Source organism: Gobio gobio (genome assembly GCF_949357685.1).
Source record: "Gobio gobio genome assembly, chromosome: 13".
NCBI classification, from domain to species: domain Eukaryota; kingdom Metazoa; phylum Chordata; class Actinopteri; order Cypriniformes; family Gobionidae; genus Gobio; species Gobio gobio.
This window is the reverse complement of record NC_137106.1, coordinates 40,283,308-40,310,484: the sequence shown is the minus strand read 5'-3', so window position 1 is coordinate 40,310,484 and position 27,177 is coordinate 40,283,308. Positions and strand designations below refer to the sequence as shown.

Below are 27,177 nucleotides of genomic sequence, written 5' to 3'. Positions count from 1 at the left end.
TTTCCACCTCTAAGTGTTCCCAGTTTTTTTTCTCATTTACTTCTTGTTCAGATTGTGATGGTGTGTGTTACTCATCGCTTTGTGAGATGAGTTTATGCACTCTCACATTTAGGGCCCTATCATACATCCAGCGTAATGCAACGCCAGAGCAACGCAGGCTTTTGCTAGTTTCAGCCCGATGCAGTTATCATTTTCACCTCCAGCGTCACGATGTTTAAATAGCAAATGCACTTGCGTCCATCTGTTCACCCATGGGCGTGCTGGTCTTAAAACGAGGTGTGTTCAGGCGCATATTTTGAGGAACTGAAAACGACTAAAGTCAATAGCGCAGTATTTTTTGTGTTATTTAAAGTGTGTGTTAGTAATACGCACCTGTAGGCGGGTGCACAATGTGCGTACACTCTGCTTATTACACACACACACACACAGGGATGCACAGCAGCACATAAACTTTTTAAATATTAAAGAGTCCTCTCTGGAGAAGCGTTCAGTCTTTCCGCTCGCAAATTCCGCCATGTAAATAGCGAATCCGCCATGGTGCCAGCGCAACTGGCTTTTAAAGGGAAAGGGAGATGAGACTCTGATTGGTTTATTGCACGTTACGCCCAAAACACACCCACGACTCATTAAGAGAATAGGGACAACCCTTTTGGACCATGCGCCTGGCACGCAGACCGTTTTTCCCGTCGTTAAACTAGCAAAAGTGTATTCGGACAGACCTTAAGAGCACCTGCGCCATGCGCTCAGATTGTTAAAATAGGGCCCAAAGTCTAGAATTACAGTAAACATCATATTTACACAGTATACACAACACCCCTGCACTTACTCCTGGTTTCTCTCAACATGGGGAGAGAACAAACGTGAAAGTAAACACGTGTACAGTATAAGTAAGCTTTTGCTTGTAATTTGACTTATCCTTAATAATTGTTTAAATTTATATTAATTAGGCTATAGTAGTTTTAGAAGTGGTGTCGAAATTGGAATAGACAATTACAGGCAATCTTTGCAAAAAAAAAAAACTGTTTAATGGCCGGTAAAAAACATATATGGCTGGTCAATTTTCTTATTTAACAAAAAAATTACTGTAAATGTAAATTTAAAAGTAATGCATTACTCATTACTTGAAAAAAAGTAATCTGATTACATAACACACGTTACTTGTAATGAAAAAGATCTCAGGCTTAACTTCAAGAATAAAATAGCAATACAGTGTCACTGTAGCAAGATCGCTTGATTAGCAGTTACTGTGTGCTTTCATTGTTACTAAGGTGGTCTATACTTTGCCCGAACCGTTTAAGCTATTGAGAAAGTGCAGATATATTTTGTCTAGCGTGAAATTCCCCAGCAACGTGTACTCATTTGTAAAGAAAATATTCCTTGCGAGATTCAACCAGAGACTGATCCAATGATCTTTAGCCAATGGGAGCCAAGACACACAACAAGACTAACTACTAAGTGCGTAACTGAAGAGAATGCTGTGTCAAATCATGTTGTGCTTGCTGTAGCTTTACGAAATGATCAGATTTATGGTTTTCGTCTGTCGATTCTACTCTTCACAGCAGCTCTTGACTGGTCTCGTCACACAGGGCCATGAGTGTGAACCGCATGCTGCTGTAATCATTTGGCGGGTCTCGTGTAACTGTGGTTATTAAGAGCAATTTCGACTAATAGACTGGGAGGGGCGGCTCTGACCGTTCAGAGAGGGCCCTGTGTTACTTTTACCACCATGACTGCCAGTGTTCCTTGCACACCATCATAATAGCGGCATTCTTACGCCGATATCTGATCCTTTAGTGCTGGTTTGTTGGTGGGCTTGACACGTGAAAGACCGTCTCTATAAGCCTGTGAGAGGGAAAAGAACAAAATCAATATACAATCATGCCAATTGATTCTTATTATGTGATATAAAACAAAATAACTTTTTACAAAAAAACAGACAGATGCAACTAAGAACAGTAGCACAAGTGAGGCATATGGACTTCTTTAAACTGTTTATGGAATGTTGGCTTCACTTGGTTGGTTTATAAACCATAGATACAAAGAGTGTAGCATTTATTTTACTATGGCACATACTTACTGATCATTTAAACAAGCACGAAAGCCTATTAAAATTTAGAATGTAACTTATCTTGCAGAGTTTGTGCTGTGCAATGATATTGTAGTATCACTGAGATGCTAATAGTTTTTATTGTTTAAATTTTTCTAAGAATCTAAGTTTTCATTTTCCTTTTAGTTAAAGTTTTAGTCATTTGTTGCGTGTTTTTGTCATTTTTATAAAAAAAAATTTAATTCAGTTGGTATTCGTTTTTATTTCAGTTTTAGTTTTTGTTATTTTATGTTAAAGGTGCAGTAAGCGATTTCTGAGAAACTGTTGCTATTGGAAACCCCTCCCTTCATTGCTCTGGCCCCAAATTGTACAGAGACATGAATGTCTCTTTATCCAACTCTATATCACGACCAATTCGTACGTATTTTTACGAGGTGGCAAATTTGTCTAAAACGCAGTGACGGGTAGGTTTAGGGGCGGGGTTTGAGGTTAGGTCATTCATATGAAATCATACGAATTGGGCAACTCGTCAAATACAATGTAGCAAAAATTGTACGCATTCATACAAGTGGGCTCATACAAATTCATACCAATTAGACACCTCGTAAAATATGTACGAATTGCCACGAGATCAAGATGCTGTTTTAACAATATTTATAACAAAATAATGCTTCATGAAAAATAAAGCAAAGGTGATGAACAAACAACAAGAAAGAACAAAAAATTAACACAGTATACAAGAGTATACTATATACAAGCAAGAGTTGTTTGTTAGTCTCCAGCAGCTCCAGACAAACAATGACATTCAAAACTGTCCTGGTTGACAGTTTTTGATTGGCTCACTCTCTCTCCTCCCCCATCATGAGTGGACACGCCCCCTACCGCTTATTGGCTCACTCTCTCTCCTCCCCATCATGAGTGGACACGCCCCCTACCGCTGAATGGCTCACTCTCTCTCCTCCCCCATCATGAGTGGATACGCCCCCTACTGCTGATTGGCTCACTCTCTCTCCTCCCCCATCATGAGTGGACATTCCCCCTATTGCTGATTGGCTACAAGTGTGTTGTGCTGCCTGGTCCGATCCACTCTTAACAGCGTTTCTCAGAAATTGCTTAATGCACCATTAAAACTAGCTGAGATAAAATAAGTTTAAGGTTTTTTTGTATTTTATTTTGATTAACATTTGTTATATTTCATGTAGCGATTTTTATAAATGGTTTTAGTTTTAGTTATTTAAAGACATGAAATATAGCACATTTAACTATAACAACCTTGGTTCTATGACCATGAATGATTCCACAAATCATGTGTGTCATTGAGGAGAGCTGTGCTGTTACTTTACTAAGCAATCAGATGTACAATTTTCACCTGCTGGATGATAAAACAAAACAAATCCCAAATACTTATCTATAGAGACCAGAATATCATAAAAACTTTAAGCAAACTCCTAGCAACCAACTAGCAATATGCAAAACAGTTATCAGAATGGCATAGGAACCCACTACCATTCATATTTTCTTAATTATCAAATAATTTCATACAATAACATACAGAATCATCAATCTTTACTTGACTGTGTTGAAGATCTTCTAGTTCAGTGCTGTGATGTGTTGTCACTGGAACGTCACTAAAAAATATCAAAGCATTTTTACCACAAGTTGCATGCACAATCTAGACAGTATTTATAAAGGTAAATCCATGCAATTTAGTGCATGTGAAAAGTGCACATTAAAATGTCCTGCTTTGCCTGTGTTGGCTCTGTTAATTAATGCCACCTCGCATAGGGGAGATGGAAAACATGGCTTGTTTTTAAAAAGGCATTTGCCAAGATTATCCGTGACGCTGTGTTTTGACTGCCATGAAGACGGCTGGAAAAGAGCTATTGTCTCATGCAGAACTCAGCCAAACACGTTTCATAGAGCAGGGCGGTAAATGGTCTAAATGTTCTTTTATCTAAATGTTAGAGTTTATCCGCCACAATCTATTTTTCACACTTTTTTTAATTTTATCTCACACTTTTTTCCTTAATTTACTTCTCATTAAGATTGTGGTACACCAAGGCAGGGTAAAATGCAATTTTGATGACAAAAATTACTCCCAATTAACACATTAATATCACAAAAAAAACCCCACATAATAATATCATATTGCTTGTGCCAAAACAAACTTATTTTACATTTCTTTTTAAACAAATGTTGTTACTGAATCAGCGCTAACTAACTAATATATATATATAAGTTATATATATATAGGCTATATATATATATATAACAAAATTGTAGCTCTGTTTTCCCCTATGTAAGAAATGCTTTAAGGCTTCCATGGAACGAACAAATCTTTCTTTTGCAGCCTCAGTGTTATGCCACCACATGTTTTAGTGTATTGTTTGCATAACAGCTTCTGACAATCAATATGTTGCACATAAAATCTTCTATTGAGTCAGATTGTTTACGTTGCGGTTTGCGCGGAGCCGCTCTAATTGCTCAGTGCTGAAATTAGCATTAGCCGTGAACCTGTGATGTTTCTCTCTCTTTGAACGTCGCTCTGCGTGTCCAGACAGGTAGACACGCACAAAACACACACGGTATAGGCCCCTCAGACAAAAGTGAGCATGGGACATTGAAAATAACCCTATGAGGACTTTCAGTGTACTTTCCCCAAGTACACCTTTGAATGAGAAGTGAATATAAGACAAGTATGTGACTGTTATTGTTGGCACAGAAACTTGAAGTTGTCTATCAACAATAGAGGGTTACACATGACTAGCAATATATTTGGATGTTTTAGGATTATTGCACGCTCAAATGTTTTTAAGGAATGTTGTGCTAAAATCAAACTAATATCATTCCAACAGTTTTTGCTCGGTTCCAAAATAGCCTTTTAAGTGAAAACCCAGTAAAACCCAGAGTTCAATCAGTTTTTCTACCAACAGCAATAATCCTATTTATATACTGCAATTATCACCAGGGTAGGCAATTTTTTATAAACACTTTTTTTACTTTTAGTTTTACTGGTTGGAACTCTCTTCACATCCTGATAGCAATCAATAATAGAAGTGGTCTAAATATTAAAACATGTACATATATCATCTGTGGAAGTCTCAAGACCAAAAATATTCGTCCAATCATTGCATTCAGTCCAAATGCAATGATATGATTTTCTACCTGTCTGTCAACATATGTATTTCCATATCTCCGCATAATCAGCGCCCGCCATGAGGTTATGAAGAGTTGTTGACAGTCACCGAGCGCCACAAAAAAGTTCCTCCTTTTACAGTTCCTCCAGAAACATTCATGCCATGTCGTAACCGCAATTACAAGATGGCATGATTTTTGCGTTTCTATGTCATTACTACACTCTAAAAAACGCTGGGTTAAAAACAACCCAAGTTGGGTTGAAAATGGACTAACCCAGCAATTGGATTGTTTTAACCCAGTGAATGGGTCGTTTTAACCCAGCAATGCAAACATTTAACCCATCCGCTGGGTTAAAACAACCCAATTGCTGGGTTAGTCCATTTTCAACCCAACTTGGGTTGTTTTTAACCCAGCATTTTTTAGAGTGTATCAACGCTGAAATGAATCTGCAGCAGTCAGGTGGTACAGCTAGAGCTCTGTAAGTTGTTTATGTTCATTATTATTGTAATGTAATGTACTTTAAGACATGAGGTAATTGAACTCTGTCTGTCATGACGCTTTGCAGACTGCGTTCATGTGTTTTGAAGGAGGCGTGGCTTGGAGACGCTCTGAGGGATCTCGTGCTTTCAAAGCTGCCTTGCTATAGCCACTCCGAAATTGCCTACCCTACCTTTAAAGAGCAGTTCATTCCTCAGGTCCTCATTTACTCATCTTTGTGCCGTTCCAGACCTGTATGAACACAAAAGAAGATATTTATAAATTCAATTCATAAACTCAATTCAAGTATTATTAATATTTTGTTAAAGATTTTGTGTCTATATTGTGTAGTTGTAGTCAATTGTTTTATTTGTTTTATTTGTGATAACACAATGAAACATGCCAAATTGTGTCACAATCCTTTTTGGCCAGGCTGTCATACAAAGAAATTACGAAAAACAAGAGAGAACCAACAACATTTTAATAACTGATTATGTTGTAGTCAATGTATGCTTTTTCCTGCAAGTTTTTTGTTTTTCTATGCATTTTTTCTGCATAGTAAAATAAAAAATGTAGCTTGTTTTGTCAGATAAAATACCTTTACCAAGTTTAGTGTTTTGTCCTTCCTTCTATTAAATATGTTCACACAGTTAACATAGTAAAATTGGTAAATATTATTACAATTTTAGAAAAATATTTTTTATTTTAATATTCTTTAAAATGTATTTTTCAGCATCATTACTCCAGCCACATGATTATTCAGAAATCATTCTAATATGCTGATTGGCTACTCAATAAACATAATTTTATGCTTTTTATAGTACATGCCTTATATTTTTGTAGAAACCATAATCTTTTTTTTTCAGGATTTTTTGGTGAATTTGGTCAATTTAAAGGATCCTTCCTGAGTAAAAAAGACCAAACTTTTCAAGAGTAGTCTCCACACACACACTGATCCTTGTTGCATTAACCCCTATTGTGTCATTACAACAAAACAGAAGCAATCTGACCTCTAAAATATGTGATTTTCAGGGAGCATTGCAACTAATCTGACCAGATAGATACACAGATCATCTTCAGTAGGAGAGCCACGCCAGGATTCTGGCCTGTGGAGACACCCTATCAACCTAATGTGCATGTTTTATTTATAATGCACATGTCACATGAGGCTAATAGAGGATTTTTTGTTCGTTCGCACCAATTACCCTACGGCACCGAGCCGGTCTGGCCCCAGATCACCCCTCACACAAATACGTGTTGGCCCTGAAATAAAAGTTTGGTTGTTTGGTAGTTGTACGGTTGTATGGTGTCTGATTGTTGCAGTCGGCCCATCGATTTATAAAGCTCTAGTAGCATGTGTGCCCCTTCTTGGCGTAGTTCACTTCCTGAAGCTTGGAACACACGGACCACACAGGCGACTGGCAAAACTCCAGCGCTGCTTGGCTGCCGTCAGCTTTCTCCATTTCTCTCCCCCTCTCCGTCTACTTCTGATCCTTTGACTGAGCGGGCGTTCGGCCTCGTCCTGTCCTTAAAAAGCTTTTTTCCTCCCCTTGCTAATTTCGCGAGATCTGCCATGTGAAATAATCCATTGTTTCACTCTTCAGAGGAGTCGGCCCTCCGCGGCACAGCAATTAAAGAAATGAAATCTAGACGGATGTATGTTTCCCTTTCTTCTTCCATGCGTTTTATTCCCTGTGTCGCCGAGGCGTGATTGATGCTCTCTGACGGCTCTGGCTGATATTTGATGTTGAAAGCGTGCTGGTGTTTAACGAGCACAGGGTGTTATTGCGGGTCACGCCGCTATCATATGGCAATTTAACATGCAGGCAGAGGTTTCGCCAGCGTTACGGACACACAGTGTTTATACACCCATATTATTTACCAAGGCGTTTTTGCATTAAAAACAGATTCCTTTCAAGGATATAAACAAACCTCTAACCATAACTATTAAAACTTTTTGGCATGAATGATGCATTAAATTGCGTGTGACGATTTTTGCCATCCCAAAAAACCCATAGGCTAACACTACTGTTTAAAAGTTTGACGTGTTTTTGGAAGAAATCAATACTTATATTGAGTAAGGATGCATTCAATTGACCAAAAACGTATAATTTTGTAAAACTTTCTTATTTCATTTGAACTTTCTATTTCTAAAAATATGAAGCAACACAACTGTTTTCAACATCGATAATAATAAGAAGTTAGTAAAAATAAGTGAGCAGCAAATCAGCATATTAGAATGACTTCTGAAGGATCATGTGACACTAAAGACTGTTTTTTTTATTAATTTAAATTGTAATAATATTTCACAATATTACAGTTTTTACTGTATTTTTGATCAAATAAAGGCAGGCTTGGTGAGCAGAAGAGACAACCATCCAACTAACATTTTGTCAGCGAGTTTTGTAGAGCATAACAGATGACTTTATTTTTTTCCGCTTGTCAAAGCAGTTTTGTTTTTCACCCTTAAATTAAATCTAACATTCCAAATTTTTGCCATAACAGGATCTTTTTTTTACTTCATGGAGAGCTCTTCATTTGGATATTTGAGCTCTACCATTGAGACATATTTTTTGGCACTGATGTAAACATGAGAGCATTCTGCATGTCTCATAGGTTATGAGCATTAGGGATTTTCCTCTAGTTCAAGCTGAATCATCCGCATCCCTTTTTTCATTATGGAAATGTAGCATTGGACTTCCAAAAGTCTTTTGCTTCTGTCCTCTCCAGCGGTGCTGAGAACATGTTCATAAGACACTTGACAGTGATGAATATGATATCCAGTTGTGTAAGCTGCTTAGGATAAAAGCATCTGCTAAATGCCATGAATGTAAATATTTGGGTTATCAAACATTTCTATGTGTCCCCTCCATAGTTTTGTAATCAAAAGTCAGAAATCTCATGATGAACATTGCTCATGAAAATCTCTATAAAAAGTTCCATACTCTTAATGTGTCTGCTTTTCCCAATAAATCATATTTAGTGTTCTCCATTAGGTTATTAAAGAGCAATAAACTCTAAACTGACTTGAGCTGAATAATGACAGTATTGTCTTTTTTGGGCTGTTTTACAGCAGAATTGGTCTCAATTTGATGAAGATTGCATCAAATATTCCATCAAATATTCTGTTGTTTTCTTGTTTATTACCGTGAAACTGCTTTGAAACAATATTAGAATCTTTTCAAAGTTTGCAAATTGTGAATGTAGTACATCTGAATTATATTCATACTACACTTGCGAATGAGGCAAAAAATGCGAATACTTCCATTTAAAGCTCTTTTCTTGACTTTTTTCGCCTTCAAATAAATCTCACAATACTCAAAACAATTGATAATGACTTACATTTTTTTGTCTTTACTTACCATAAACCGCCTTTCACTCGTTTCCATCCGAAGACGCTGAGAAAATGGCGGCTTCTCGCACTGGTATCGTCCGTGTTGTTGCGTGACGTGCATGCTCTCTTTAACGTCCGCTGGTTAAGAACAACTTTCAACCCAAATTGGGTTACATCAACCCAGCATTCTTACCCAACAGTCTCAACCAGGCGTTTGGGTTGAAAAAACAACCCAGCATTTTTTAGAGTGTAGCCTACTATATAGTAGTACATACTTTTTTTAGCAGTCGTGAAGTCATTATTTATTCAAAATAAGCACCTACTCAAGAGAGTATGCAATTTCGGATGCAGCCGGTGTGTCAGACAAAGGAGATACTCAAAATGTGCAGTGTTGGAGAGGCGCCAGTATCAGGGTTGAGAACCATTGCTGTATTGTATAAAGCGCTATAGAAATAAAGGTGAAAAATGTTCTTACACAAAACCATCTATTCACTTCAGAAGGCCTTTATTAACTCCCGGAGCCATATGGATTACTTTTATAATGGATGGATGCACTTTTTTGGGCTTCAAATTTTGGGCTGCCATTCACTGCCATTATAATACTTGGATTAGCCAGGACATTTTTTTATATAACTCCTATTGTATTCGTCTAAAAGAAGAAAGTCACATACAGCTAGGATTGCTTGAGGGTGAGTAGATTATGGGATAATTTTCATTTTTGGGTGAACTATCGCTTTAAGTCTAGTCCCAGACTCAATGCAACATATCTTAAAATATGTCACTGCCATTGTTTTGTCTCAAGATGTACACCATCGTTTTTTGTCCAAGGCACGTTTATAAAAGCTACTTGCTATAGCCTTCTTCTGAATTATTCGAAGCTTTGTCTGTGAAACTTGAGCCTTTATATAGTATTTTGTACATTTAAATTTGGGGAAAGTATTGGCAGATTTGGTCACTCGTAATAACATAAATAATGTGTGAGCAGCTCACCTTCATGCACGCACACACACACACAGGGGCCGTATTCATTGCGGCCGCTTAAACTAAACGAACCCGGTTCCCTTTTATTGATTGTTTCTTTTATAGCGTAGTGAGAGGGAATACTTTCAGGGAATTACTCACGCTCCCGACGCAAAGTGCTCTTGTGTGCAGCCGGCATTAGCCTGTGAATGAGGAGCTGTGTTTGCTCAACCGAACTCCAGAGCACAATCAGGTTTTGCGAGATTGGAAGTAGCGAACCAACTGGAGAGCGGCCAAGCTGTTGCAGGAGTTTCTCTTTTCTTCTGTGTGATATTTACTTTACAGGCTATTCAGGGCAACCGACCGGGGCTAGACAGACAAACGCGGAAAAAAGACTCACAAAGTCCCTCTCTAACACTTATTCTTCTCAAGTATTGACACAACAGTGCGGTCCCAATGAACTCAGGTCCTTTAGTAGAGATGTTGAGCTCTGTATGGACTGGAAAGGGTGGCTCATGTGTGATCGGTCCGAGCCGGGAAGGGGGTGGACGTGGGGGCATGGCGTGACTCGTACTCTTTATTGCAGGATAGAGGATTGAGTCTGTCCTCTTTTATGGGAAATGAATGAATAAACATTGGCGGGTCATGCTTTTGTCATGACTCACAGACATACTGTCAAGCATGATAGGAATAATAGGGAAATAAAGCAGTTGTGTAATTTGACTGTGAATTCTTTTGGATGGATGCCACGGTGTAAAACAACAACATGTACAGGCAGGTAGAAAGTTGATTTACTTCCCCTCCTTTTGTATGCTGGTCGCTATTGTGAAAACTGAGATCTCTGTGATTAGAGATGCAGAGATCGCTGATGCATCTGACCCACACGCTCATCTGCACATTTGTCTTGATGTTTGGTAAATAATGAAGTTTAATTGTTGGTTGTCCATTAAAGGGACAGTTCACCCAAATGTGAAACATTTACTCACCATCATGTCGTTCGAAAAATGTCTATGGATGTACCATAATATTTATGATAAAAGCGTCATAATGCATTTTATACAACATGTGCGCTATATTTCACGTCTTCTGATGTCATACAATAACAGTTTGGTGGGAACAGAGGAACAGTCATTTTAATCTTGTCGTCTGCTGTAGATTTCAGATCTCCCTTCAATAAAAAGCGGAAGAGTAAATAATGATTTTTAATTTAATTTTGACATTTTTGGTCTGTTCCTCTCACAAATCTATCAGGTTTCAACCAATGTGAGGTTGTGTAGATGACTGAATGTTCCTAATTTGGTGAAGTATCCCTTTAAAAGTGTAGTTTACCCATCATTTATTCACTTTGTCATTTTAAGATGTTTTGGGTAATCTACAAACTGATCTTTATCAGACAAAACAGTGACCAAAACTAACAAAAGTACCACTAAAATAGCCCATATTAAGCCATACGATTGCTTTGTGTTCAAAATTTAAGTCGTTATTTGAGTTCTAAAATCTCATTGGTTCATTTGCATCTGTTCATCACACTACACTATAACTTCAAAAGACCTGAAATATTGAACATAAGCATAAATGTAACATTTATTCATCTCAATGACATTTTGGAGAATCTATAAACTTCACTTTTGCATACAGTAATCAACCACCATAAAACTACCCTAAAAATACCCCATGTGTGCTTCATTGCATGTCTTCTGAAGCAATACAATAGATGTACTGAAATGTATTTTCTCTATTGAGCTCTGAAATCTAATTTGTTCATTTGGTTCTGTTCGTCACACGAAACTATTTTATGACTTCAAAAGATTTAAGAAACAGAGCTAGTTTTACAGTACTTTTACTGTGCTTTTTTATGATACATCCCCATTCATTTTACAAAAAAGAGCAGCATCTCTTTTTGAGTTTCTCGGAAGAAAGAAAAACATAGGTTTGCAACAACATGAGGGTGAGTAAATGATGACAGAATGTTCATAAGTTGGTGAACTATCCCTTTAAGAGTTAAATGTGCTCTAATTTCATTGTAGGATATTGTGGGCAATCTACAAACTTGCTCTTTTCTATACAATGAACCAAAAATGACAGAAACACCATAAAAGCACCATGAAAATGTGACTTTTGCAAGTGTTCTGAAGCCATACGATAGATTTTAAGTTTTTATTTGAGTTTACACATGTCCGTCACACAAAACTTTCATATTACTTCAAAATATGGAGCATGGACTAGTTTTACAAACCTTTTACAGTGCTTTTTAATGCTACATCCCCATTCACTTTCAAACATTCAGGTTTGGAACAACATGAGGGTGTGCAAATGATAGAATTTTCATTTTTTTGGGTGAACTCTCCCTTTAAAGTTGGCCAGAATCGAGCAGTGGTGTATTAACTGCAATTTCTGTCTAATATTGTTCGGTAGGACACAGACAGAAACTGGAAGACCCCCCAAAACCGCCGCTGTTCTCCGAGCGCCTGAGCGAGTTAGAGCGTTTACGCCAGACCACCATGAGAGTTGCCGTGCAAACCCAGAGTCCCCGGCCGTCTCTCAACGCCACGCCAAACTCCTTCAATCCACAGGGGCAAACTCAGATCTCAGGTAAACCGGCCCAGGCATTTTCCTTTCCCTTTAAAGCAGCTATTTTAGCCTGTCTGGCCGTCGGCCTTCCTCTGGCGTGATATTTAATGGCGAGTCGTTTGATTTGTGTACTGTACAAACATCTGTATTTGGAGAAAAGGTAGGTTTATTCAAGGCAACGTCTAGGCCTGATTTGCCGAAGATAAGCCTGTGAAGATAAAAGAGTGTGGGTAAGAGGCAAGATAGGCTACATGATGCAAGAAATAGAAATGTCATACAGTGGTTTTCAGAGTGAATCAGATTTAAACAGGAGATACTGATGGACGTGCCAAGTTTGACAGTCTCAAATCCTTTGTCTACTTTTCCCGGAATGAGACATTATCTTTGTTTGGGATTGGCTGCTTACAACACCTTAAAGGGATAGTTCACCCAGAAATGAAGCCTCGTTCTCCACTCACCCTCATCTCGTCCCAAACCTGAAACACAAAAGATGTTTTGAAGAATCTTTATGCTTCTCTTGGACTCACAACAACAAAAAAGCTACTACATATGATATTTTTAAGTGAGAAACAGACCCACATTTAAATCTTCCCCTTCGTTGTAGCTCTCAAATAAACTCAACAGGTTCTGGCGAAGATTAATGAAGATTCCTCTATTTTTGTTCCACGGAAAAAATAACAGCTTACGGGTTTGGAACGACATGAGAGTGAGTAAATAATGACAGATTTTCATTTTTGGGTGAACTATTGCTTTAATTCCATTACATTTGTCTAAATATTTTCATTAGTTCCTGCTTCACTTTTGGCGTATTGGAGCTTGGGGTATTTTTTTTTTGTATCATATGTGCTCAGCTTTAGAGTTTGCATAATGTTTGCCATTCTCTTGGATGGTCTCCAGTCTCTCTCCTGTCAGAGCAGACGCTGTGTTTACTAGAATACTGTAGAAAGCAAACAGGAAACCGTTCTTGGCTCTGAATGTGATTAAGCTATTTACATACCATGGCCTTTTATACTAGTCAGCTCGTCTTGGTCTTCAAATTGTTATAAAAAGAAAGGTCACCCACTTTGTGTACACAATGAGACTCATTATGAAGAACTCTTATAAGGGAGAATCTCGAAAACATGTCCAGTTACCCCAAAATTAAGATCTTCTCATCCCCCTTTTATGCATCTTTTTATTTATTTAGTTAGTATGTTTAATTGGTGATTCTCATTATTATAATATTTTGTGCTTTCTGTACATTTTATATAATTTATATCATTATATTTATATATTATATTTGTTTAATCATCAAAAACATAATAAACATTAAAGGCAATACATATTATTTGTAATATATTAAAATATTATCATACGGTAAAATGACTAATTAATTTATGTAATTTCAATGGTTTTCAATGGTGCTATTTTATTTTATTGTATTCAAAATTCTATATTTAATGAGCCAAATATAATAAAGTGTACTAATAATTAATTTATTTAATAATTAAAAGCAGTATTATGGCTGCCAAAGTGATTATTTAATCTAATTAATTACACGATGTGGCGATTAATAAATCTAATTAATCGCACATCAAATTTGGCTGAGAAATTCCCCCCAAAAGATCATTTAAAGTCATGATTGTGTTAAATGAAAAAAGCATCAAATAGACATAACAAAAAGTAGCTTTTGATTTGTTTTATTTTTATTTGATTCTACATAGAATTTATAACACATAAACTTGTAGACTTCAATAGCCATGAGGGTAAATGATGATTTTTGGGTGAACTACCATTAATGTTTTTTTTATTAATATGGAAAAATTAAATATTCAGAAATGAAGCCACGCTGTGTGTTGCTCGGGGACGAACATCAGTTCTCCTCTGGCTTTATATGTAATAATTTTGTTGGCAAAATTGAGCAAAAGCAGGCAACATTGTGTCTAAAATATAACAATACACTCAAAAAAAAAAAAAGGTTCTATATGGCACCAAAAATGGTTCTATATAGCAACAAAAAAGGTTCCCCTATGATTACGAGCCAAGAACCATTTTTGGTGCCATATAGAACCTTTTTTTTTTTAGAGTGTATTAACTTCTTATTTATTGAACTGGTGCTTAAAATAAATATCACATTTGAACTTGTGTTATTCGGGCAAAAACATCACTTGTGTGATATTTCTTAACTCATACAGGGGCATTTTTACACTGATATCTTGAATTTTAGGGGCATTCTATGGGCTCCATCATGTAGTGAGTAGCCCTGTTTCATGTTTGTCACCAATCAACTGTATGAAATGTAAGATGAACTACGTAGGTCCTGGGCGGGGCGGATGTGTTGAATGCGTCAATCATTTTATACAGCCCTAATATATATATATTTGATGCTATTGGTTCTGTCTTTGACTGGTGTTGTCTTATTTATCATCTTCACAGATCCGAGGCAGGCACAATCCTCGCCGCCCTGGTCCTATGAGCAGCCGTACACTCCTTACCTGAGCCAAATGACGTCTCCCTCCATCCACTCCACCACCCCGCTGTCCTCCACCCGCGCCACGGGCCTGCCCACCATCAGCGATGTGCCAAGACGCCTCTCAGGTAAACAAACATGAACCCAAATAAGACCTTAATTATCTCGAATGTTTCTTTTAGACAGTAACGAGATCATTAATAGCAGAACAAATGGAGACTTTTGCTTAAGTTTCCACCAGAATTTCAGAAAAGATCCAACAATGTCTCAAACTGTGCTCAGACGGACAAAGTCTTTCTCAACGAGAGTAAATAATCAGCAAATAATATAGTTCTATACTCTTATTGTATTGCAATGGTGTCTATTTGTGTTCCTACTAAAGGTATTGTATGACAAAAATTGATCATTTAAAGTCACAATGTAGTTTTTCAGACTGTAACTGCAAACATCAACGTCATATAGAGACTCATTTTTATCACCCAATTAATTAGAGATGGATAAAAATCAAGCCCCGCCCTACCTATTTTAGCACTGAATATCCTTTTTTCACACAAATGCATGTCAGATTACAGAAGTAACATGAGTTGCAAATAGCATTTCACTTGTTGACTCTACATGAATCATAACTGAGCTATAAAAGAACAACCTCGGCGCAATAAAATTCTCCTATGGGCCTTATCGCTTTCTCAGCCAACCTCTCATTTCAGAAATGTGGGAAATAGAGTGTCTCAATGTGTCTGTATTTACTTTCCTAGCTGATCGTGTTAGCCGTGAACATTTGTCCAAACACTCATTCGCTTCTTTCTCCGCTGAAATCAAATCAAAGCATTTTTCCAGCGTTAACTTTCTGCTTTGTAAGCATTTGTTCCGTCGCCTGTGGGCAAATGTCTTCCAAGCAATAGCACCTTTAAAAATAGAGGGCATTTGAAAGAATATCTCCTCTAACCCCCGTCCTCTCCAATGGAGTCTTTGAACTCAACTCTCTTTTGAAGAGTTTCTGACTCATGGACCTCAAAAGGTAGTTAGTGCATAATGTGGCCATGGACTTTGGGATTTTAGGTTAAAATGTATATGAATGCAGGGAAATTGTATGTCATAAGTTCTATAACTGAGCAAATTTTTCTATAACTGATCACCATCTTAACTAGGTCCCTATAAATGATCTTGCAGTGAAATGCTTTAAAGGAATATTTGTTTTGCTATGTTTTAACTCTTTCCCCGCCAGTGTTTTTATTTTATTTTTTAAGTTGCCAGTCCCCGCCAGCAAGCATTTATGATCATTTTCACAAAATGTTCATGGCCCCTAGAATATTTTATTGCATGAATTTCTGAATATGCAATATATTAAAGCTACACTGTGTAACTTTTTTAGTTTATTCTTAGCAAAAAACACGTAGTTCTTTCAAAAATATATGTGCGCATTAATGTATATTTACTTCTTTCATGTAATAAAGTATTCTCGTAAGTTTATAATATGCCATTGAAAATACATACGGTAATGGGTTCGAATGCGGGTCGCCATGTTGCCCCTCCATCTTGAAAGTACATTAGCCGAAGAGGGACATACCCGTGTATTCAAGCTTCGCCTTTCGCGTTTTAACACTCGATGGCACCGTGTCGAATGTGGACGAGGTCGAACTGGAAGCCATATTAATCTTGGACTAAATCGGCCACCGTAGGAGTTAAAACAAAATTGAGAGGAAGAGAAACTAATATTCACTGGATGGTCATATACCTTTTAACCGCTAGATGGGGGAAAATATCACACAGTGTAGCTTTAAAAGAAAAAAACAGAGCCTCTGCTTTTAAACAAAAAAACCTTGTTGCATCCCAATTCACCTACTTATACTACGACCTAAAAGTATGTACTCTTTTTGTGAAGAAAAAGTACATAGTTTTGAGTGTGTAGCAGAAGAGTAGACAAGCTTTGGAACATACCACTTCGTCATATTTAACTGACAGCTCTGTCGCTTCGTTATGCATCCTGTCACCGTTTAAACTGCCCTGTCAATCATCTTGTCGCAGTTAAAATCCTCCACATTAAATTTAATTTAATTCCCTACCAAGAAATGTAGTAGCCCGTTGATCTGCCAGTCGTGGGTCTTTCATGCAGAGACTCTCCTCATGTGTTTTCAATTGAAATATAATGATGCATTTAAAAGTTAATGGCCAAACGTATCAATACTGTCGCAGATTAAATATAATGTGGATAATATTAAATAAATATATTTTTGTCAAGTTAGATACTGATAATTATTCACTCAATCCCCTTTATCTAAAGCTCTCTACTTAACTCGCACATCTGTCATGTTTGTAGTTTTTGAACACTTTTTATCCGCGTTTGTAGTTCTAATCCAATCCTTGTCCAACTCGCAAATGGGTTGTGGGTAATATCAGCTGCTAGCGTGTGCGTGGATCTGCACTTTGCATTCCAACCGGAAACAGCAGACCATCCAGGTCTCTTTGGAATACTCATTTCAACATACTACGATTTGGGACGTACTAATTATATTTTCGAATACTATTTAAGACGGATAGTATGCGAATTGGGGCGCACCGCCTGTTTTATTCTAGCTTAATGAATTATTCTTTATCAACAATTGATTGTGGGTACGTTTCATAAAAAAAAAAAAAAGAAACATTGTGAGAAAAAAGCAAAGAAAATCGCATTTTTATCAAAGACTACATCTAGATTGGATTCAGAACGATGATCAAAACAAGATGGAGTAGATCGAGTCCATCAACACCCCCAAAGCTTCTCACTCCTATAGCTTGTCCTCGGTCGACATTTCATTCAGTAACATTAGGCAGTTTTGATTAATTTGCTGTTTGATGTTGATGATCGCGTTATTTTACATATGCATCTGCTTGGATATGCTTCTTTTTCGCCTGTGTTTTGATCAGGAGATTCGGTACTCCTTTAGAAGATGCCTAATAGCGCCCTCTACCGTATAACAGTGGAAATTTCCGTCAATGGCATTCATATGAGCTCATAACAGTTGCACGCACAATAATTACAAAAGAATGCTGTTTAAAATGGTTTTAGATGAGGTTTAAGCTCTCCAAAAATATTTCTCATCAACTACCCAAAAGAGTCCAAACCTTTGGAAGAGTTTGCTGTGACTGTGCCTTTATTAATGAAATCGGCACCAGATTTTGGTCCACCCACCCTTTGGGGTTCATTTTGAAACAAACACACACAGCGTGGACGTTTTCTTTAATACACCTGTTTGACTCTCCGCCAGGTTGGTTTTTGAACTCTTTTTTTTTCTTTCTTCCTTTCTTTTGGCTCCCCACCCTAACTGATTTCTTTGAGCCTGAAGCGAATGTGAAAGTTTAAATGACTTCTTGGTGTGGCTGCTTTTTGAACCCCGGCCAGCTGCCTCGTTGGGTTTGATTAGTTTAGATTTCACCCGGCTTTCATCTTGGAGATGTCAGCCTTTGTTCTTTCCTCAAAGAGACACACGCACCTCTTGGTCCTAACGCCCCCTATTCTTCCTCGGAGCAGAGCTGAATGGCTCAGCTTCGAGAAGACACATCCCGAACGCATCGCACCCTCTGCAGCTGCTCTGTGGTGCTGCGCGGCTATTCTTCTCTACTATGGGCTCGTGTTACACCTTTCAGCCGGAGACCTGGTGACTGATAAGGATGCAGATGAGGGCATGAATAATATTACACAAAGAGCAATGAATTATCAGATTGGGATCAGAGGACACTGGAGGACCATAAAGAACTTTGATTTTCCCGGTTGTGAAAGTCTGTTTAAGGAGGGTGATTTAAAAGCACTTTGAAATATGCAATGACACAGAATATACAGATCAAATATATACCTCGATAAATAAAGACATCTGCCAAACAAATGTATTCTAAGGAATGTTCATGCTGCAACATATACCATTGCTCTGAATCATGGCATTTCAATGATAATCTATGGCATTTAAAAAAAATAACATGTTGTGGTATTCTTTGTCTACTACAGTACCGAATGATTACCCTTTCAAAAAAGTACCTCTTATGCTCACCAAGGCTAAATTTATTTAATCAATAATGCTGGAAAACAGTAATAACATTTAAAATAGGTTTTCTATTGTAATATATATATATATTAATTATTTATTTCTGTGATCAAAGCTGAATTTTCAGCATCATTACTCCAGTGTCACATGATCCTTCAGAAATCATTATACGGATTTGCTGCTCAAGAAACATTTATTATTATCAAGTCTTTTTTTTTTTGGAAACCATGGTACTTGGTTTTAGGATTCATAGATGAATATAAAGTTCAAAAGATCAGCATTTCTTCTATAGCAATCTTTTGTAACAATAAACTTTTGTCACTTTTGATCAATTTAATGCATGCTTTCTGAATTGAAGTATTAATTTCTATTTTGCGTAAACTTTTGACCAGTAGTTCCGTACCTCTTAATGTGTCTTCTCAAAGTAAGCAGGCATTCTAGTAGCAGGCAGCCCTGAAGCAACCTGAGGTCAAAGGTTACAAGATCGCACTGGTGATGGTTCACAGTTTGAACCAGCATGGTCCTCTTGGTTACCAGCCTTGAGCTTCAGCTACTAGACCACACCATCTCTGTAATACAAAGTGATTGATGTTGTATTAAGTTTAGCCAAAAAGGGTCTGGCAAGAGCTGATAGCATAATGGGTTCATTCTCGTGAATGTCTGCAGCGAAGAGGGACTTTAATGGTGATTGAAGGTTGTATATGTGAATTTCTGTCATTGTTTTGGAAATGTGACTTGGGTCTCCTCTCTTCTGCACTGTCTGCCTGAAGTGTCTTTTTTGTTTGGTTTGAAATGTCAAGAGTTGATAATGTGGAGAGACAATCTGCTCATAATTGGCCACACATGTTCTATAAAGTTTGCCGAGCTGTCACTCATAAAGCAGTGCTCGCGGACGACACGCGACCGCTCCTAAACCAGCAGATGCGAAAGACGCCACTGGATTTACCGTCATAAAAACGTACTTTACCTCAGCAACACACTGAGAGGAGATATTAGATTAGATGAGAGAGTGTTTGACAGAAAGAAATTTAGAAATGGAAATGGGGATGAAAAGGTCAAATGGGAGAGGAAAGGGGAAATAGCAAGGCAGGGAGAAACTGAAAGAGAAGATTTTGGTTAAAGTAAAGGAAGAAAAATGGGAAACAATTGGGAACGGGCAGGAAAGGGGAAATGGAAAAGAAAATATCTGTTTGAAATCCTTGTAGGAAAGGAAACGAAAGGAAAGGAACAATTTTGGTTTGCTTTTTGAAGTAAATGGGAAAAGGGGGGAAACTGAAATCGGAAAGGTCAGGAAAGGGGAAATGGACAGAAAAAAAGTGTTGGTTTGTTCGAAGTAAATAAAAAAAAATGAAATGGAAATGGGAAAGGGGAAACAGAAAGGGAAAAAAGATTTTGGCTTGATTGAAGTATAATAAATAAGAGGAAATAGGAAGGCAAAGGTGAAATAGAAAGGTAAGAAAAGGGGACATTGAAATGGGAAAGGTCAGGGTCAAGGAAAGGAAAGGAAAGGAAAGGAAAGGAAAGGAAAGGAAAGGAAAGGAAAGGAAAGGAAAGGAAAGGAAAGGAAAGGAAAGGAAAGGAAAGGAAAGGAAAGGAAAGGAAAGGAAAGGAAAGGAAAGGAAAGGAAAGGAAAGGAAAGGAAAGGAAAGGAAAGGAAAGGAAAGGAGAGGAAAAGAAAGGTAAAAAATGGGACATTGAAATGGGAAAGGTCAGGAAAGGGAAGGAGAAATAGGAAAAGAAAGGGGAAATTAAACAAGGCAAAAAAGGATGAAATTTAAATGGGAAAGGTCAGGGTCAAGGAAAGGAAAGGAAAGGAAATGAAAAGGGGAAATGGAATGGAAAGAAAAGAAAAGAGGAGAGGAGTTTGGAATTGTTTGTTTATACCCTTTAATTTAGCAGGCGGCTCCATTTGAAAAGTAGATCATGATGAGAACACAGTGCAAAAATAGACAGATGTGGAGATGAGGAGATGATAAGACGTTCCTCTGGGATTCTCTCTCCTGGGGTTCTGGGAGTCACAGCCCATTAGTGGTTTATAATTTAAAAACATCTTGTGGTTCTAAGAGAGAAGATCGGCCCTTCTCTTTGGCTAATCGCAGACATGCCACCACATCTGAAACTGCTCATTATGCATCCTGTGGAAACTGTTTTTTCCTCTAAGCGTTTCCATGTGCGCTCCCCGTTTATTCGGACATTTCTCTTTGATATTCATATAAATGCGTGGATGCGTGTGTTTGTGCATGTGAGCGCGAGTGCACACGACGCATTCACATACAAACCCCTGGACAACCTTCAATGAAGAAACCAACAGCCAAAAGCGAAACTCAAAACCTTTCAGAAGCATGTCAGCACCATCTGACAGTTAGCTTGCATATTTAACCTTTATGGCCCAGTGACATTTTTGCAGCATTAGTCTTCATCATGACCTTGAATCAACCGAAGTGTTGCGTAATTCAGGTTGCAAATAAACATTTCATTAATTTGTATGTTTTGCTAGAGTAATTAAAAAGCTGACAAACAAGTTGAGCCATTTTGTTCAGTTCATATTTACTGCCTTTTTCTTGATTAAAATGAAGACTGAGCACACAAAGAGAATCCATTCAGTGCGGAATGTGCAGTTGACAAATTGATGAGCTTTGGCCACACACACACACACACACACACACACACACACACACACACACACACACACACACACACACACACACACACACACACACACACACACACACACACACACACACACACACACACACACACACACACACACACACACACACACACACACACACACACACACACACACACACACACACACACACACACACACACACACACACACACACATTAATTGGGTTATCATTTCACCTTTTTGTGCTTAATCCTGTTACACACAATTCATTTACTGGAGTGACAACTGCATTCTACAACCATATTAACCACCAAAAAATGCAGGTAGTGACAACCGCATTTACGAAGATTCTACGCAGTGTACGGAACTGAAGTGAACAACTTGTTAATGATGTACTTAAACCCGCATCAGAGATGTAGGCTACACCTACCCGTATCTGTATATGTGTTGTGCAAAAACAAAAAAAAAACAAAAAAAATCACAAGGCAAGAGGTACAAGCCTTGAAAAACAGCGCAAAAAGAACAAGCCCATAATATAACCAGAGATAAATCCAAATGATTTATACTGCTTTATTAACTCCATAAATGGATTGATTTATGAACTAAGCTCAAACAACAAGCCCAAAAACGTGAAGAAGTTTAACAAACATAAACAAAACACAACACCTCTGTAGAAGAACATTTTGAGGCTTTGGTCGCTGTAATATAAACTTAGTCAAAAATAGCAGATACCAAACATATGAGATGCCAGAATGTCGCTACTACGCTGTCAATCTGGAGATATGAGGGTCCGTGGCTCTACCATTGGTGAAAGCATAACGTCTTACTTGAATCACGTGTACCTTGATAACCAATCACATTACAGCCTTGAGGTCATTGAATTTCATTCAGAGTTGTGCGACAGTCAATCGCTGGTTGCGGATACCATAGAAAAGAATGAGAAGTGCCGTAAACTGAATCCTACCAGCCACAAAATTGCCCATGACTTCTCTTATAAAACAGCAATTTTTTCTATATAAACTCTTAAAACAGATAAATCGAAAACAAATGCTTATAAGCGGATAGGTTGTCGATTCATTAAATTATGAGTTTTCCCACAAATGTAGTTTATTCAGCGTAGTGAAGCCTGTCCTCCATTGACATCCATTAAAAAGGCCTCTGGTCTCCTTCCCTGTCAAATGTATACATCTAGCGCTTTATACAACGCCGATTGTATCCATTCAGTGTTGATTCAGTTCCATTATAAATTGTATCAGTTATTAAATTCATTTCATCTAAAGCAGTTCTTCTAAAAATGATGTCATTGTCCAGCTCAGTTCAGTTCTCATTCAACAGCATCAGTCAGATCAATAATATTGAATATTAAGCGTCCCCAACTAAGCAAGCCAGAGGCGACAGTGGCAAGGAACCCAAACTACATCAGGTGACAGAATGGAGAGGAAAAACCTTGGGAGAAACCAGGCTTAGGCGGGGGGGGCCAGTTCTCCAAAACAGTGTTACGTTTTGTTTGCTAACCTTGAAGGATTGCCTTGAAGCGGCTTTGGTCAAATCGCAATTTCAGGAGTGAGTCGTGTTCCATACACACACACACACACACACACACACACACACACACACACACACACACACACACACACACACACACACACACACACACACACACACACACACACACACACACACACACACACACACACACACACACACACACACACACACACACACACACACACACACAGTACTTTAGGGGATTCACTCACATATTCAAATGCAGGATCACTCCTGAAAGTTTAGTGTGTACTATGATCTTTTTTTCTTGCACAGTAAAGTGTAATTTTACAAAGATATGAGACTCTCATACACTTGTCTGTCATTGATTCTTCATTATTACTCCCATTATTTTTCACATGACTGTTTCATTATTTTGAAGCAAAGATAAATCCAGTTTATAAAGGGGAGTTACTTTGAGTTGTATGTAAATTAAGTTTGACAGCGCCCTCTTCTGTCTGATTTAACAATATCCCTTTATTCATTTCAGTCTCAATTGGTGTGGGAGAAGCTTTGAAACTCAGGATTAAAGCTAGTCATAATTCAATGTGGTTACAGTCAAGGTAGTCTTTTACAAACTACTAACACAAAGAAGAACTTTTTTGATGCTATTTAAAAGGGGCTATAGCTTTACAAATCTATTTATATCAAATTATATATCAAATTATACACTTAGTTTTTGTAATCAGAATCAAAATGAGTACCTAAAATAGGATGTCAAAGGTGAGCTAATGAATATACACTAAATAAAACTAATTTGAAAAGAGTTAAAGTTAAATAAAGTTTAAAGTTAAATAAGCACAATATAATAAATATAATGGAAACTAAATTCTGATGGAAATATAAAAATCCATCAGATTATTCTATTTACTCTAACAATCAAATCATTTATCTGGTACAAAAACGATGAGTAAAATTAAGTTTAAAAGCATGCTATAATGAATATAATGGCCTAAAAAAAGTATAAAAATTACAATAAAACCATTTTCACTAGTGCTCCCAGATTTTTTGGCCCTGTCCACACGAACACAGGTATTTTTACGGTTTCGCGGTTTGGCTGCGGTTTGTCGCGGTTTTGGCTGCTGTGAAAACGCAGTATTCGGTTACTGAAACCGGACTTTTTTGAAAACTCCGGCCAGGGGGAAGATTTTTAGAAACTCCGGTTGCAACGTTGTCGTGTAAATGGTGAAACCGGATATTTCGGCTTGTGTGCGCCGTTCTCTCCTTTGTTTGACGTCAGATTGTGCGCCGTTATCTATTTTGTTTACATGAGTCGAGTCTACGTATGCAATGGTGGACGTAGCTTTTAATAACTCTGCTAACAGCGCTTATCACATGTATACAGATACATGCGCAGTTATCTCATTGTATTGCAGAACAGAGGCGACAGAATGCAATAATACAAAATAGTACGGCAAGTGTGTGAAGCTACTACAGTCCACTTGGGCCCTGCCCCTGCAGTTACCTGTTACACAGTCCAAAGTAAAGGAACTTGTAGAAGGGTTTCACTGAGCCCATGGCATCCCTCAGTGCATCGGTGCCGTGGATGGGACCCATGTGGAAATCAGGCAGCCAATCATAGCGTGGTTTTGCGTTTTCATGTGGACAGAGATTTTTTTTAAACCGTGCTTGTGTGGACCGGATTGTTTTATCAAGCGGAGGAGGAAAAACTCTGGTTATAAAAATACCTGTGTACGTGTGGACTAGGCCTGAGAGAACACAACTTTCGAATGAAATATCACTGAAAAACTACTCTTTTCTTTCCACCAGGTACGTCGGATCTCAGTCCATTCTCGGCCGACCCGCGGCAGTTTGAGCGTCAGTTTCCTGGTCTGTCCACGCTCACAGAAAGCCGTTTCCCCAGTCCCAGAATGCACTATCCTGCAACGTTCACATACACCCCCACGCCGGTCACCTCCGGCATGTCTCTGGGCATGTCCACCACCACCCACTACCACACATACCTGCCTCCGCCGTACCCCGGCTCCACCCAGAACCAAAGCGGGCCCTTCCAGACCAGCAGCACGCCCTATCTCTACTACGGCGCCTCATCCGGGTCGTACCAGTTCTCAATGGTGCCGGGCGGAGATCGATCCCCTTCCAGGATGCTGCCGCCTTGCACTAGCGCGTCCACCGGCAGCACCCTCATCAACCCCAACCTGCCCAATCAGACGGATGGAGGCGAGGCAGATGGCAGCCACAGCAGCTCGCCCACTGTGCTCAACTCCAGCGGCAGGATGGACGAGTCCGTTTGGCGACCCTATTGAGACAGCCTGGTTGAACGAGACCTCAACGCAGCACTGTTAGCCTTAAAGACAGAGTGCGAGAGAAAGTTGCATGTAAGCATGATCGGATTTGAAGCACAAACTCATTGGTACTCATTGTTGAATGGTTGCAGTGTATTTTATGACTACACTGATGTTTTTTTTCATTCTCTAATACAGATGATGATGATTTATGGCATTAGTCTGATTCATCTGACATTCCACATCGGCTATCAGTGATAGTACACGCCAGTCACCGAATTTAAAGGAATAGTTCGCTCAAAAATGAAAATATACTGCCTCATATCATTTTAAAAGGATTTTTAGTACAACGGTCTAAACATTATTAAAGGGATAGTTCATCCAAAAATGAAAATTCTGTCATTAATTACTCGCCCTCAGATTTCTCAGTTGACAGCTACACAACTAACACTTTCTTGCTTCAAAAAGTGCATAAATAGATCGTAAAACGAACCCATATGAACTTAGCAGTTTAGTCCAAATTGTATAAAGAGACACAATCGCTTTATATGATGAACAGATTGAATTTAGGCTTTTATTCACATATAAACGTTTAACTCTTTGAAGCGTCAAAGTGGTAGTTGCGTAGCTGTCTATGGAGGGATAGAAAGCTCTCAGATTTCATTAAAAAGATTTTCATTTGTGTTGAACGAAAGTCTTGCTTGGAATGACATTAGGGTAATTAATGACAGAATTTTCATTTTTGGGTGAACTATCCCTTTAAATAAAGATACATTTAAATTTACCTTTAATTTTCTGACAGATATTTGTTATTGTTTTAAGCATAAAGTCACTAAATTTTATAATTTTCATCCGGAAAATAAGACTATAATGTTATTTTGGTTCTCAAGTAAATATATCTTGATTTAAGAAAGTTCAGACATAATTTTTGCAGTGTATACAAAATGAGATGTTTAGTGCAGTGTTAATGCTGCACATTTAAACACAATGAAAGCAAAAAGCTCTAAAATCCTCTTTAAATGTGGTTTTTGAAGCTTGACAGCTGATCATGGGGCTTGTGCGCTATATATTCTAATGATTCTGAAGACATTCAGTAGCTTTGTGTAAAGAACAGACCAATATTTAAGCGTAAATGCTGCCAGAACATTCATTTTTGGATGAACTATCCCTTTACCTGTCCTAAAGTAAACTTTGATTGCAATAGGAATGCATACACACTATTGGCTCAGAATATTTTTATACTAACTCGGTCTAATTTAGCATTTCTTAACACTGAGAGCAATTTTTTTTATTTATGCGCGTATTAGAAGTCATGCTATTTGAAACAGTACTGGCTAATTCCCTCTGATTATTTTAATTTATGTATGAAATGGTAGCAAACGGTACTGATTGAGAAGCAATATAAGCCATATAAACGTTAAATTATGCAATGTGTTTAGAGGGACGAAATTTAAGACGTTTGAATATTATTTTTTGGGACATCTATTAATAACTTAATGAAATATTTACTCGTTTTGTAATTTAAATGTTTTGTTATTATTATTATTATTATTATTATTATTGTAAAGCAACCAAAAAGAAAATCCAATGGTACGCAAGCAATGAAGGAAGGATATTTCATTGTAAGACTATATTGACATAATCAAATGTTTGTGGATTTTTCTCAGAATAACTTCTCAGTCTGCAACGTTTCATATTAATAACATGAAGTAGCAAGCATTAAGACATCCAGAAATGTTTTAGACTGAGTAAATCTGAG

The 27,177-nt window shown here is 37.9% G+C and overlaps 1 protein-coding gene across 2 annotated transcripts in view; it reads left to right on the top strand.

Moving 5' to 3' along the window:
* runx2a (RUNX family transcription factor 2a) overlaps positions 1-25,556 on the top strand; it is a gene marked incomplete at its 5' end in the record, with an annotated part of 67,502 nt that extends 41,946 nt beyond the window's left edge. The window contains 3 exons of one of the 2 annotated variants that reach the window (XM_079832387.1): positions 12,372-12,548; positions 14,943-15,104; positions 24,943-25,556. In XM_079832387.1, coding sequence (XP_079688513.1) covers positions 12,372-12,548; positions 14,943-15,104; positions 24,943-25,439 — 836 coding nt within the window. In that variant the 3' untranslated portion in view covers positions 25,440-25,556. The remainder of the gene's footprint in view (positions 1-12,371; positions 12,549-14,942; positions 15,105-24,942) is intronic. The other variant, XM_079832386.1, reaches the window with a different exon arrangement.
* Between the last annotated feature and the right edge of the window lie 1,621 nt (positions 25,557-27,177).